Raw genomic sequence first — 14,686 nt, 5'->3', positions numbered from 1 at the left:
TGCCGACCGTTCACACACTGTAACTGAGGGGCGTGTGTCCTGTGGGTCCATTTCTATGGCTCCGGTGGCTGGCCTGCTGTGCCGTGATATGGACTCAGGAGACCTTATTTGGACTTGGTCTACTCTACATGCAATCATCCAGTGGAGGTGAACTTGAAGTATTGTAAGGATTCCATGATTAGGCCTACACTGCATTGGATTTTGATTGTTTTAATGTTTTTATGCATTTGCAGAGCATTTATTTATATAGGCATATTTTTGCCAGTTTGTTATTAACTTTTTTTGTGTGAAACTGGTATGAACCTAAAACAGTGTATTTTATAATGATAATAATAACAACAACAACTATTATTATTATCATCATTATTATTATTATTATTATTGTTGTTGTTATTGTTGTTGTTATTATTATTTTATTAAAACCTTTTTTTATCATCTGTTCCCTCTGTGATCTCATTCAGGTTACAGACAATGATGAAATTGTGTTGGACACACACACAGACCTCAAACACACTTTCCCTTCATTTTTTCTTTGTTTGTTTAATTCTAATGGCAAGAACTTTTTCAGTTTCTTTTTCCCCTCAATGACAATCCGTTCTAGTCAACATTCCATGCAAGAAAACTTGCCAGAAAAGTTTCAAATATGCCGCTGTCGTCGAAGTAAAACACGTAGGCCCTACACTACTACACACTGCGATAGCCTCTCCGGTGTTGTTTTTTTCTCCCCTCAAAATTCCTCCGAAGCTCTTCTTCACAGTCTGAGTGACCTATCTATCCCAACTCATCTGCTTCGGGCGGTTGAATGGGCGGGCCACTAGTCCCCCCTTCTCCTCTCTCACCCCTCCCCAGGAAAGAGGCGGCTTGTATTATGCCAGAATGCCACTCGCTCAAACCAGCCAGCTGCTGTGTTGTCTTCCCTGCTGCACGTGTAGCACTACGCCTGTAGAGCTACTGTGGAACCACAATTTTAGCTTGTGTTTGCTGAAGTAACGAAACTTTTTACGAGTTCCCTTTTTTTGTTGTGGCACTGCAAAACTTTTTTCGCATGTGTCCACGGAGACATCCGCCGACAGATGCTGCTAGTTTAGGACACTTCCATTTTTTCTTCGAAAAATAACAAAAACTGATTTGCCGCGCACACACCACAGCTCATTTTCTTGTTGGAATATATGGACATGGTGACATTGTTGTGAAGCGAGAAAAAAAACCCAAAGTTGCTGGATTTGCTACGAGTCCCTAAGTATGGTGGACAAGGGTCCGCTATTGACATCGGCAATAATCTTTTATCTGTCCATCGGGGCAGCGATATTTCAAGTTCTTGAGGAGCCCAATTGGAAACTCGCCGTGAAACAGTACAGCGCTCAAAGGGAACAGATTCTCAAAGACTACCCCTGTCTCACGAAAGATGACTTGGACAAGATTCTTGAGGTAACTTTGCAATTAATTATTAATCAGAAGTGTGACGCTCAGCCAAGCAGATTGAGCAAAAAAGGGGGTCACTCACTGGTGGTAACGGCGCCTCGAGCTAGCTTTCTATCAGAAGGAGGGGGATGTGGTGATGAAATCCCGTCTATAAAACTAGCAGTGAAAGTTTGTATAAACTTCCAATTGATCGTCTACATTATTGATCCAACAAATCGTGATAATGTCATTTGTTTAGGCTGCATGATGCATGAAAGTATCTGCTAACACACTCTTTAACGCAATGCTTTGCAATCATTGATCAATTTAAACGACTGTGTCTGTGTACCAGATACTTCCAAAGATGGAGGGTAATTCATCTCTAAACAAATAACTGTCCCATAGCCGAATCAATGACTGATCCGGTTGCGTTGTGGTGAAATTGAAAAGTGCTTCTCCACTCTAGCCACTACTTTGCAAATCCACTTGGCAGCTTCTTTCATATGTTCACAATTGCATCACTTTTATGCAAACAAAAAAGTAGGCCTATACAGAATTGCGTCCCGATGAGAAAGTGTGTGTGTGTGTGTGTGTGTGTGTGTGTGTGTGTGTGTGTGTGTGTGTGTGGCAATGATAGCTCAACCAGGGCCTAAAGGCATGAATGAAAATGGTCCGATTCAAAAGTGCCGTCTTCATCATTATCATCATCATCATCATCGTTGTTCCCCCACTGACTTCACAGGCCGGTGCACCCCTTGTCAAATGGGCACTGACAGGTTGTTAGTTTGATACAGTAAACTTTGAATGTTGTAAATACTGGACTTGTGTATTCAGCAGAGCCAGTGTGTGAGAACTATGATGATGGGGTATCTCAGGGTTGGGTGGGCAATTATTTTGGCCCAAGGGGTGTAGAATATTGGTGGAAGGACCAGATGCCGCAGACAACTTGCCTGTTAGGTGTACCCTGGCATAACTTTTTTTTGGCAATTTTCATTCCTGAAAATGGCACTGAAATGTAGCACTATTGTAATCTACAAGATCCCTGGCTTGAGCATCAATGTGTGTGTGGCGTGAGAATCAATTAGTATTTAAAAGTCGTCTGTCTTGTAAATGCTCTGCTGGCCAAATGAAATGGCTCAGAGGGGCCTCATCATGTATGTGGCCCCCAGGCCTGAGTTTGGCCACCTCTGGTGTATCCTGGGAGGTAGTGGTGGGCTGAGAAGATGCACATTTTTAAAGTTCTATAGTGTTTACAAAACGTTGTTTTGATCTGCTGAGCCGAGAAGTATTGTTGGAAAGGAAAGGCTGGAGCACACTGCAGCTTAGTTTTCAAGACTTTATTTTGTGTACACACTAGACTACGTAATTCGGGTGTATGCACAAAATAAAGTCTTGAAAACTAAGCTGCAGTGTGCTCCAGTCTCTCCTTTCAAGTCATGTCTGTCCCACTGTGATGCACCTGCAAGCTGAGTGAGGGATGATGCGTAGAGTCCCAATTTTGCTGAGAAGTATTGTCTCTGTTCTAGACATTTCCTCCTCCAGAGTTCACCATCTGCCACTGTTTGTTATGCAAAATATATTGTTTCAAGTCAAGACAACATGGTTTTGTATACAGAAATGCATAACTGTTTTAATTAACATTAAACTTTCTAGATTGAGATTCTCTCATTTTATTGTGAATAGATCTTCAGATGTAATCTGAAGTAGGCTACCTCCACACAAACGTGTTGTAATATCACTAGGTTATAATAACACTCACTGTGATGTTTTTTTGAACATTCTAAAAAAAGGAAGTTTTCTTTAACAATGCAAGATTCTAAAATTCCCATTGAAAATTCCAAATTGCACTGTATGGCACTCAGAATTCTATAGCACTTTCACTGTCCAAACATTCTCGTCACACTGGTGTGAGTGACAGTACACCTTTAAAGGTTAAAAACCACTGAACAAGAATGCCAACACCCCCCCCCCCCCCCACCCCCACCCCTTGTGTTGTAAAAGTGGAAATGCTCACTCTCCCCCGTTTAATTTCTCTGCAATATGTGGTGGAAACTTCTTTGAGCTTCATGAATGATTGTTTTTTCAACCGGGAGGGGGGGGGGGGGGGATTGAAAGCTACGCACAGGGAGAGAGAGAACCATAATCGACTGGGAATTACTTTGGGAAGCATAAACCTGCTACGACAGCAATGCAATCTTTCCATCCTCTTTCTTTCCCGCATTTTCCCATGAAAGGATGTCATAGACCTTCGAGGAAAGAACTACTGGACTGCCTCAGATTTCAATTGCTGATGTGATGCTGTTGATACCAAACCTAATTGGCACTCAGGAAGGAACCTAATTCACTACTACTGTTTGTTCCGGAAACTAGTTCCCATAAGAAAACATCTCAAATGAAGACAATGTCCACGACAAGCTGATTATCCACCACATGCCAATTAGTGGTGTTTAGTGCAGAGGCAATGGGGCCGTTTACTTTAGCCTTAATTGGGTAATTGAGGCAATTAGCCTGTGTTTTATTTCTGCATGTTTCTGAGCGAAAGCAGACGTATGCCAGGAGAGATAACTTGTCAAATTAGTGGAGAGGGAATGAGGCACTTCGCCAGTTTTGATCCGTGATTGGATAAAAGGCATAGAACTGTCTTTCCCACTCGGACTTTAAACTGAGTTTCTGTGCTTCTTAACTTAAATGTTGCTGCGGGCTCTGGGCTGTTTATTTGCAAATCTAAAATGACAATCTTCCAAACTGCTCAAATTGGACTGCAAGAGTTCCTCTGCGTGCTGCTTGGGTGTTAAAGTAATGTGTGTGTGGGGCAGCCGTGGCCTAATGGTTAAAGAGGTGAATTTAAGATCACAGGGTTGCAAGTTCAAATCCCACCCTTACATCTCCCTACACCTCCACCCGTGACTGAAGTGCCCTTGAGCAAGGCAACTAACCCCACATTGCTCCAGGGACTGTAACCAATGAAAAACCTGTAAAATAACTGTAAGCTTAAGTCTTTTTGGATAATTACGCGTCAGCTAAGTACAGGGCTGATAGTATTCAGGCTCCATGCCTGATTTCAGGCTTGACAGAGTTTGCAAAAATAAACATTGCTAATAATTAGCCATTAGGTTATTCTTATTTCAGAAAGTGTTACAGGTTCAGGGTTTTCTTCTATTGTCAGGTTTGAATAATAGTCATACACAGGCTATTAAATGTTTGAATAATGTGTCAAAATAGGCCTATGTTACGTCACTATGCAGTATCTTGTCGTCGTCGTTAGAACAGGGGGAAAAAGTTCAGGCTCAGGATTTTTTTTTCACTATCACCCCTGTAAGTGTATTGTGTATTATAACTGTAAGTCTCTTTGTATAATTACGCGTCAGCTAAGTGTAATGTAATGTGCTTCTCTGGGGCTCTTCAGCTTGAGGAGATGCTGAGTGTTTTTCAAAGAGAGGATCCTGAGGCACACGAGAGGCTGGTGCATATAAAAAGCCTTTATTTACAATGCGTGGGAGCTTAAAAACCTACAGGTCTACAGGTCAGTGTTTCTCAACAGGGGTGCCGTGGCCCCCCCTCAGGGGTGCAGCGGAAACGTGTCTGATAAATAAATGATGTAATATAATACATATTTGTCTAAATTGATAAGTTAATGCTAGTCACTGGAATCTTTCATCTGCCATTTACGCACAATAAAGTGAATATAGCTCGCCTCAGTCAGCTGCAACTTCGGACATAGGTCGTGTCACGTCTCCAAATGTGTTACTTTTCTAAGCTTGTGTGGTATCGGATGCAATGCCATGTTATGGCTTGTTGGTTTGGGGTGCCTTGAAATTTTTCATGAATTGAAAGGGATGCTCATTGGTGCTAACGCCACACTAACCCCATACCACCTTCACTAATGAAAATGCTGCGGGAAACACTGTACATTAATAGTGAAATGTGTTTAACACAACTGTTAATCCAAGTTATTGGCAAGTGGAGAACATCCAACCCAGTTTGACCTAGGTCAAGTTGACCTCAGAATCTCTGTTGCCTAGACAATGGAATGCACCAGAATTCTGGAATCCCCTCCCCCAAGCTTACTTACCACCTCTGAAAAGAAACATCTACAAGTTGATTGTAATGATAAAAAACACTAAGAACAAAAAAATCCTGAATGTGAGATGATAATGACTGAATTAGCGCCTCGTTGAACTTCATCAAAATGTATTGTCATGCACTTTTAAGGTTAAAGTTGGGCGTAACCAGCTAGAACAGGTTCTTTAATATAATATGCGCACTACACAGCATTTCTTACGTGTGCTTCACGTGTGTTCAGCAGTAAGCTACAACGCCAAAGTTTCAATACAGCAAAACATGTAAAACAACGCTTAAGTTTACTATTCGTTTACATTTGTATTCTGAATGAAATAATGAATCTTTATTGTTCACGAGTGTGGAAACTTGTGTCCAGTTTCACTGTGTAAAAGGCACATTAAACAGCAAAACGGTGAAACTTGGGTCACCACCAGCAGAGCTGTGCCCCAGGGTGACTCTTTTGCTCGTTGTGTTTGATGGACTTTAAGGAAGGCATTGTGCCAGCCTTGATGGAAGATGATAGGGCTGCACGATTATGGAAAAAATCAAAATCACGATTATTTTGGTCAAAATCATAATCATGATTATTAATCACGATTATTAATTTCAGCAGATTTTTTTGAAAATTATAACAAGATGAAATATAACCAAGAATGAATTACATACGGGATGAGCTAAATAAAATGAATTGTAATAATTATGTAAAGGCAATAGCATGAAACTTAAGTGGACAGGCTTCTGGCCAGAAACACCAGCCTGTCAGTATGCTCTGGCTTCAAGGACGCTCTCAACAGTACGTCACTATTGCCACGATTAAATCACGATTAAAATCATAAATTCGATTTCACTATTTAATCACGATTTTGATTATTTTTCGATTAATTGTGCTGCCCTGGAAGATGATGCAGCTTTTAAGCTTTTTTGGCCCCACTACCCCATTAGGCTGCTACACCGGCGACCCGGGTTCGACTCTGGCCTGGGTCATTTGTCAATCCTTCCCCATCTCTCTCTCTCCCCAGTGGAGAGTCTCCACTCATTTCCTGATTATTTCAACTATCCTAAAAAGTAGAGGTGCACCGAAAGTGTCTTTTTTTTGCGTTTTCGGCCGAATATTTTCTGTGGCCGAATTGTCGATGCACCTCTAGTAAAAAGTCATAAAAAGACCAAAAAAATATCTAAAAATGACCTAATTTATTGTCGTCGGGAACATAAAACCTGTGTAGTGTCTCACCTGGCTGCACCTTCAAATGGATTTCAGTTTTCGATCATACACCTGTTGCAGTGAAATACTTTGACCTCTGTGTGAGAGAGGGAATGGCCTGGCTGCTATCTGATGGGCAATAGATCAAGTAGTACATTAAGAAGCCATTACACCATTTCAAGTTGAGGCCAGATTATGTTTCAAGATTATTCGCCGCACGTTTATGTAAGTAACTGCTTACATGTTGATAGTATTCCCATGTAATCAAACTAAGTCCACAATACCCAACGTAAATTCCCAGAAAGAGAATTTCATAGTAATGTGACGTCGCTGGCATCATGTGTTGCCCAAATCTGAAGGGTGCACACGGGTCAAAGACGTCTTTGTCATTCAGTGTTACGGACACCTTCCGCCGACTGGAACTGCAAAAAAACATGATTTTTAAATTGTTTCAAGTGAATGGATGACCGCAGAGGCTTTCATGAATTCTCTGTAACAATAAATAAATAGAAATAGTCATGTTTTTTACAGTTACAGTCAGCAGAAGGCATCCGTTACACTGAATGACAATACCATTTTGCACGTCTTTGGCCCACACCCGAAATATCACCGCTGAATACCCTTTGTAATGTCACGGCGGATACTGGTTATTTATTTGCCACATGCATAGGGATTTATTAGAGAATTATTAGCCGTGGCAATGAAATTGCAATTCTGTCAAGCGTACAGTCTTTGTTTGACTTTGCTGTTGTGACCTTGCTCAAATGTAGAAGCTGCTGTTAGATCTAGAAGCTGTTTACATGTATATGGATATTTTTGAAAACGCCCTGGTTTTGGCCTCAAGTTTACAGGTAAAGAGTTTTATAATACACATTTCAAAATTCCCATTCAGTTCAGTTCATTCAGGGAACTAAAACACACCTTTATTTTTATCCATCCGTATGTCGTTTTTGCGCGTAAACGGCTAAAAAAAATATCCACATTTAGAAATATCCGCCTGTGTAGTCTGCACCTTAGGCCTGCCTGGCTGTCGGTCTCTGTGCTGGACCAGTATGCTGTTGTCAGTGGCCAGTATGCTGTCAGTGGCCAGTATGCGACTGCCTTTTCAGTGGTCAGTATGTATGCGTTTGGCTTTGTCGTGGGTCAAACGCAATTTCAAACTTCTGTGCTAAACCTGTTACATAAATTTTTGACAATTAAGTACACTTTACTTGTATGCGTTAGCCTTTTGTCGTCAGTATGTATGCGTTTGGCTTTGTCGTGGGTCAAACGCAATTTCAAATAAGTACATGTGTGTGCCTTTTGTCAGTGGTCACCACCAGTACATGCGTTTGCTTTTGTCAGTCGTCATCAGTATGTATGCGTTGCGTTTGCCTTTGTCAGTGGCCAGGTCAATAAGGTATGTGTACCTCTGCACTAGAGCATTGCTGGCTACTGCATTCCTCCCTGACAGCTGCTGTTGTGGGCCCTGTGTGTTGGCTACTCTTTGTACGTGGGTTTAGTTAGACATCACTACACCGTGTTTGTTTACATCCCACGGAAGTCATTGAGTGCTGGTCAGGCCCCTTCCAGGCAGCGCAGCGGCCACTAAACAGTTCAATTGAAATAGGCTACTCTTTGTACGTGGGTTTAGTTAGACATCACTACAGGGCTTGACACTGGCACCTGCCAACCGGCCAAATGCTGGTAAAACTTGGCTGTGGCTAGTAATACTTTCAGTATCACTAGCCGATTTGGCTGGCAGCTTATTCCTTGGTTTCCCATAGCATCATAGTACCCTATATTCTGTTGTTTTCCTCTTGTGTATCAATTACTTGCACCGTATTTGAGCCAAAAAAAGCAGTTTCTACTGTATTTGCTTGATATACTAAATTCCATGTAGAAAGCAATGCTCTCATCTTGCTTAAGCACTTTTGAGGTTTGACGTTCACTATCATGATAAAGGAAGAAGAAAAAAGCAATATAAAATCTGGGGCTAGTGGAATACATGAATGGCTAGTGACTCGGGGAAGCCACTAGCCACAGTGGCCACTGGCCAGTGGGTGTAAAAGTTAATGTCAAGCCCTGCATCACTACACCGTGTTTGTTTACATCCCACGGAAGTCATTGAGTGCTGGTCAGGCCCCTTCCAGGCAGCGCAGCGGCCACTAAACAGTTCAATTGAAATGAGTAGGAATTCTGTCTCGTGAATCATTAACCTATGTGGCATGCCGCTGTCTTCTAAGGTGGACCTCCACACGCCGTTTCCGACAAAGTGCGGAGCACTGCTCTGCCAAAGTTTGATTGTTAAATAGGGAATATTCCAAGAACCTGGCTCAGTATTAAACCAGGTTAAGTTACCCTTGAGGTAATGGTTAATCACCTATACGTTACATTTACATTACATAGCACTTAGCTGACGCTTTCATTTTATTCAAAGCGACTTACAACTATTAATTCTCAGGATATTAGTTACAGTCCCTGGAGCAATGTGGGGTTAGGTGCCTTGGTACAGGGCACTTCAGCCATGGTTGGGAGAGGTCAGGGGGGGATTCAAACCGGCAACCCCTAGATTGAAAGACCAACTCTCTAACCACTAGGCCACGGCTGCCTCCGTACTATACTATACTAATGGAAGAGTCAATTTCCTCAACTAAATGATACCTGTAGAGACTGTTAATTAGCAGGTTCACCACTTCCTGCAGGTTCACTTAACCAGGTTTATCACTTAACCATGCTATTTGTGGAAGGGTGGGATTTGAACCTGCAACCCTTCTGATCTAAAGCCATCTCCTAAACCACCAGGCCACGGCTGCCTCAAAACCTTGAATTGCACAACGTTTCAGATGCACAGCACTGTTGCAGACTTGCACCTCAAGCGTGTAGTCGCTTGTTTAGTGTTTGGCAGCACATGCGTTTATCTTGTTCATCATGATACACACATGACACCTGATCTCGCTCGCTCTCTCTCTCTCTCTCGCTCTCTCGCTCTCTCGCTCTCTCTCTATCTCTCTATCTCTCTCTCTCTCTCATACACACACACACACACACACACGATACACACATGACACTAGATCACATGGCGCCCAGCCACCAGTTCTGCTCTGCTGTGTGTGTGTGTGTGTGTGTGTGTGTGTGTGTGTGTGTGTGTGTGTGTGTGTGTGTGTGTGTGTGTGTGTGTGTGTGTGTGTGTGTGTGTGTGTGTGTGTGTGTGTGCTTGTCTACCACCAGTTCTGCTGCGTCAGCGTTTCTCTAGCTGGTTTAACAAGTAGACTCTTTAGTTTTACACACACACACAGCCCCGCCGACAGGGGGGGACAAAAGGGCTTTTTGTCCCGGGCCCTGGGATAGGGGGGCCCAGAACTGGGCCCTCATTAAGTTTGTGATTAATGGTTCTAATTAATTTCAAAATAAGATGGTTTTGAGAGAGGGAGATTGCGCTATATTTACATTAAATAAATGATGCAGATACTTTGCCTTTCCTGCCCTAAGAAAGGATCAAGAACCCCCACCTCCCCCACCCCCAGTGCACAAATGGTTTGGTCGGTCATTACGAGAAAGAAAAAAACGGCTTCAACTTAACGCGGCTCGTGCCAATTTGCCAAGTTGTCTGAAGAAGCAGTCGTTCAAACCAGGAGGGCAGAAAATGAAGGATAGGAGAAAAATAGATGAAGACACCAGAAGCCCCAGGATTTCAGTAAAAAGTTCTTCAGATGATGCAGGTACTAACAATAGCAGAGGACACTAACAAAGCAAAAGTTTCCCTTCATAAACAGACACGCACTGCACTGCAGCATTCATGTTTAAAACATGATCAGTCACACAGTCGCATCATTTTATAACCACAGCTTAGTAAAACTGTGTTTCAAATCTGACCATCTGTGACCTTAGCTAGGAATATATGCACATTAGCCCCAATCATAACATGATGAGAAGTTGCGTCGCGCGCAAGGAGAGGGCAAGGGAGAACTTTTAAAACTGCGCTATTATGCAACGCTATTTCGCTTAGCGCGTATAAATCCCGCTTAGCGCAAATGCTAACACTTTATCAACCTGTTAACTTTGTGGGGAGAAACAGTGTACATCCGTTTTGCATATACATTTCTGCAACTTGACTTGTTCCTGTGTTTGGCTATTCCTGGTGTGGGAAGACTCAAGACTGACGTCTTTGGTGTGCTGCTCACTTGTTCACTGTCATCACACGTCACTTGAAGTCAGTTAAGCAAACTAGAACTGATTCAGTCAGGCACGTTTTGATGTGCAAGCCCTCAAATTGCTTAAGTAAATTACACGTACACTTGTGTTATTAATTATGTGAATCCTATTTATTTTGTTTCATTTCTGGCAAAAATGCATGGATAATTGGATGGATAGATCATTTACTATGGAATTATTGTATGTGTCATTGATTTGTGAGGCTACTTTGATACCAATATCATTTCTTTTATAATGGGTAGGCCTAATAATATATAGCATATCACGTGAGAGTGGTGCGCTTTCAGGCCGAAAGTGTAGTCTGGACACCTGGTCTGTCTTGAAAAAAATGGTGGTTTGGTGTTTTTTTTTTTTTTTTTTTTTTTTTTTTTTGGGGGGGGGGGGGGTAGGAGGAAGGGGGGCCCATTGATATTTTTTTTGTCCCGGGCCCAGCCAAACCTGTCAGCGGCCCTGTACACACACACACACACACACACACACACACACACACACACACACACACACACACACACACACACACACACACACACACCATCCCAACAGAACAATACAATGCTCTTTATCTGCAGCAGAGAAGCGATCTGGCCTTCTCCTGTAACCGTTTATTGGACTGTTGTCGCGGAAAAGGAAGAAATAAGTAACAAAATAATTTCATTCCTTCTTCCTCGCGTGGGTTGGGGAGCGGTTATTTATAGACGTTGTGTAATATAAAACTGTATTCTTGCCCTTGACTTTATCTCTTGCGTCGTTTTTTTTCCCTGGTATGGCCAATTTTGTGAACTCTCATGTCATGTTAGCTTTTTGTTTCTATTTGATTTTGTTTTGTTTTTCTTTCGAAGTAGCATTAACTACGTTATATTGTATATTGTATATCGATTTCGTTTGTATATAAGTATTGTATATTGTATTTCGTTGAGGGTTCCACACATGGGTGGTTGACGTTTAAGGGCGTAACGCAAAAAAAAAAAAAAGTTTTTCAAATTCCTGAAAAAAATTATGGATAAAAATTGGAAAAAAATAGAAAAAAATAAAGCACTTAGTGGTCTGTGGAATTTCACCTTATTTTTGCCATTTTTGGGAAAATGTGTCCTGCATCAACACATAGCATAGGCATGTCACACCGCAGGAAAATGGAGTCACACCACAGGGAATTCACTGCATTATGGCCATTTTAATCCTTTTGTATACATGACTGACATCTGAGCTCATGCTAACTTGATAATGATATTGTGTTTAATCTTAATATGTGTTTTCATTAATAAAAAAACTTTTTTCCTCCTATAAGAGCAGTCACACCACAGGACACCATAAAATGAACCTAAGCATTGCGTGACAGAAAGATTGCAATATGAAGACATATTAAGAGGTTAAGAGTCACCTTAAACTTCCACAGCACTCTCCAATAACTGAGGTACTGACTGGTTAGGAGCCAGTCCTTAAGACCCTTGTAGTTGGCCTTGCAGCTGCCCATTCACAAACATTGACATACATGTCACCCCACAGGACGCAATTTGTGTTACGAAATTGAACTTGTAGTCAATATTACTGTCTTGAGTTTTTTCCACATTCACATATCTTAATCTAAAGTTAAGATTTATGCAATCATGCCAAATGCTTCATACATTATTCAAAATGTTGTTGGTTAATTTATATATATATTATTATATATTATTTCATTAATGTTACAGTCACACCGCAGGAAATTTGACATATAAACCTTTACATAAATCTTAACAAAAATGTTTCTTCTCATCTAAGACTAATATGAAACATAATGTACCACATCTTCTTTCATTGACATTTGTTTTTTAAAGGAAAATAACAGTTTTGTAGGTCTTTAACCAATGTTACGAAAAAACAAGGCGTCACGTCTCCCACCCACTTACACCTTACAACGTAGACAGGTGTCAGTCGTTTCAAAATCTGTTAATAATCCAATACAATATGAGGAGAATGGAAAACTATTAGCTGTGTACTGCGCAGTGAAGCTGCACCACATGCTGATTCAGACATCCAGATAACTCCACCAGCGGTTCTCAACCTTTTTAGAACAAACGCCCCCCCGTGACCTCATCATAAGCCAGCCAACACCCCCTTGACCTCATCATAAGCCAGCCAACACCACCCTTGACCTCATCATAAGCCTGACAACACCTCACTTTAGTATTTGAAAAATGAAATAGACTAATGCCCCCCCATTTGCAACTAAGCACCCCGCCCCCCCCTGAGGGGTTGTAGAGCCCCCGTTGAGAAGCACTACAGATAACAGTTGGAGTTTGTCATTGTTGGCTTCTGTCCTGCTCAGCTGTATTCACTCCAGTTACATCACAGCTGTAACACTTTCACAGCAGTGAGTCGCACGGCAGTGTTGCCAGACTGGCCTGTTTCCCGCCCAATTGGGCTGCTTAGGATGGCCGTGTCGGTGCGGGTAAAAATGGCACTTAGCAGAAATCCTGCCCAATTTTTGCCATAGAAATCAATGGGATTGGGCTGGATTTTGTGCTTCTAAGGCGGGTTTTGAGCATGTTTTGGGCTGGAAATCATCAGCCACATCTGGCAACCCTGCCGCACGGTGTGTACCCGCAGGCCTGTCACTCACTCACTCACTCACTCACTCACCCCAGGCAGGCAGGCCAGGCTGCTATTATGCCATGCACACATTCCTCCTCTCTGTGCGTAAAGCAATGCCATGCAATACAATGTCATGTGAATGCATTGCACAGAAAAGCAACACAACCCAACGCAATGCACATTTGTCAAAAGGCTCGCCAAAAAGCAGATAACACCATTCCTCCTCTCAGTGTGTAATGCAAAGCAATGCAATGCCGTGTGAATGTACAGAAAACCAATGCAATGCAATGCAATGGGAAGGCTTTGTACAGAAAAGCAACGCAACGCAATGCACATTTGTCAAGAGGGTCGGCAAAAAGCAGATAACACCACTGCGTATAAAATTTTGAATTTCTGGTTTTAATGCAGGGCAGTGTGATGCTTTGCACAGAAAATCTATGCAACATTGCAGAGTCATATGAAGGGGAACAGACCTTGTTTGCTAATGTATAGATTATGGGGAATTTCTGATGTGAAGACGGTGTGCTTCAAAAGATCCAACACGTTCACGAGACCATTCATGTTAGCGTTCTGGACCAACAATGGTGTGTGTGTGACCTCATCAATGTGCTTTTGGAAGAAAGGTCAATAACTCCTATAGGGTCAAAGACGAGACGTGCATTTTTTTTGTTCCGCACTCATTTAACTATCAAAAAAGTAAATTAATGAATTTTGAATGTTATGCTGATAAACAGCATAGTCTGGTGTCTCATTTCAGTAACATTTAAAGAAAAATAATTGTGAATGTATGTGTTAAATAATCTCATAAAGTGCAAAAACGTCATTTAGTGTAATGGTCCGAACTTAAAAATCATCAATACATCCTTGAATAATTATGCAAAATGACGAACAAAATTATTTTTTCACTGTCTGGGCATAATTCTAGAAGTGTTCTTGTTATTGTATCAAAATCACATTTCATTGCCATTTTGTTTCGATATTCAAATCATCTGGGGACTTTTGTCCGGATTTTCAATTCCTTAGATATCATTCAGTGTAATAAGATCAACATGGTGCTTTTAAATCATAATAAAAAGTGATAGTCACACACAATATGTGACATCATCAAAATGAACCCTAGGGACCCCTTAAGTGATGATGCAAAGGGAGAATCTTGTTCTTCAATAGTCAAAAATTCTGTATTTTTATCTTGTGGTAACAGCATCCACAAAAATAGATGTCATTCAGTGAAATGTCAAAAAACACTTTTATACTCAG

General features: G+C 41.6%; 1 protein-coding gene across 2 annotated transcripts in view; it reads left to right on the top strand.

Annotated features, from left to right (window-relative positions):
- The first annotated feature begins 884 nt into the window (after positions 1-884).
- The window catches only part of kcnk5a (potassium channel, subfamily K, member 5a), a 36,148-nt gene continuing 22,346 nt past the window's right edge, over positions 885-14,686 (top strand). For both annotated transcript variants that reach the window (XM_063183434.1, XM_063183435.1), the window contains exon 1: positions 885-1,428. In XM_063183434.1, coding sequence (XP_063039504.1) covers positions 1,243-1,428 — 186 coding nt within the window. In that variant the 5' untranslated portion in view covers positions 885-1,242. The remainder of the gene's footprint in view (positions 1,429-14,686) is intronic.

This window comes from Engraulis encrasicolus, chromosome 19 (assembly GCF_034702125.1).
Source record: "Engraulis encrasicolus isolate BLACKSEA-1 chromosome 19, IST_EnEncr_1.0, whole genome shotgun sequence".
Lineage (NCBI taxonomy): Eukaryota > Metazoa > Chordata > Actinopteri > Clupeiformes > Engraulidae > Engraulis > Engraulis encrasicolus.
The sequence above is the reverse complement of the archived record's forward strand: the minus strand, read 5'-3'. Positions and strand labels throughout refer to the sequence as shown.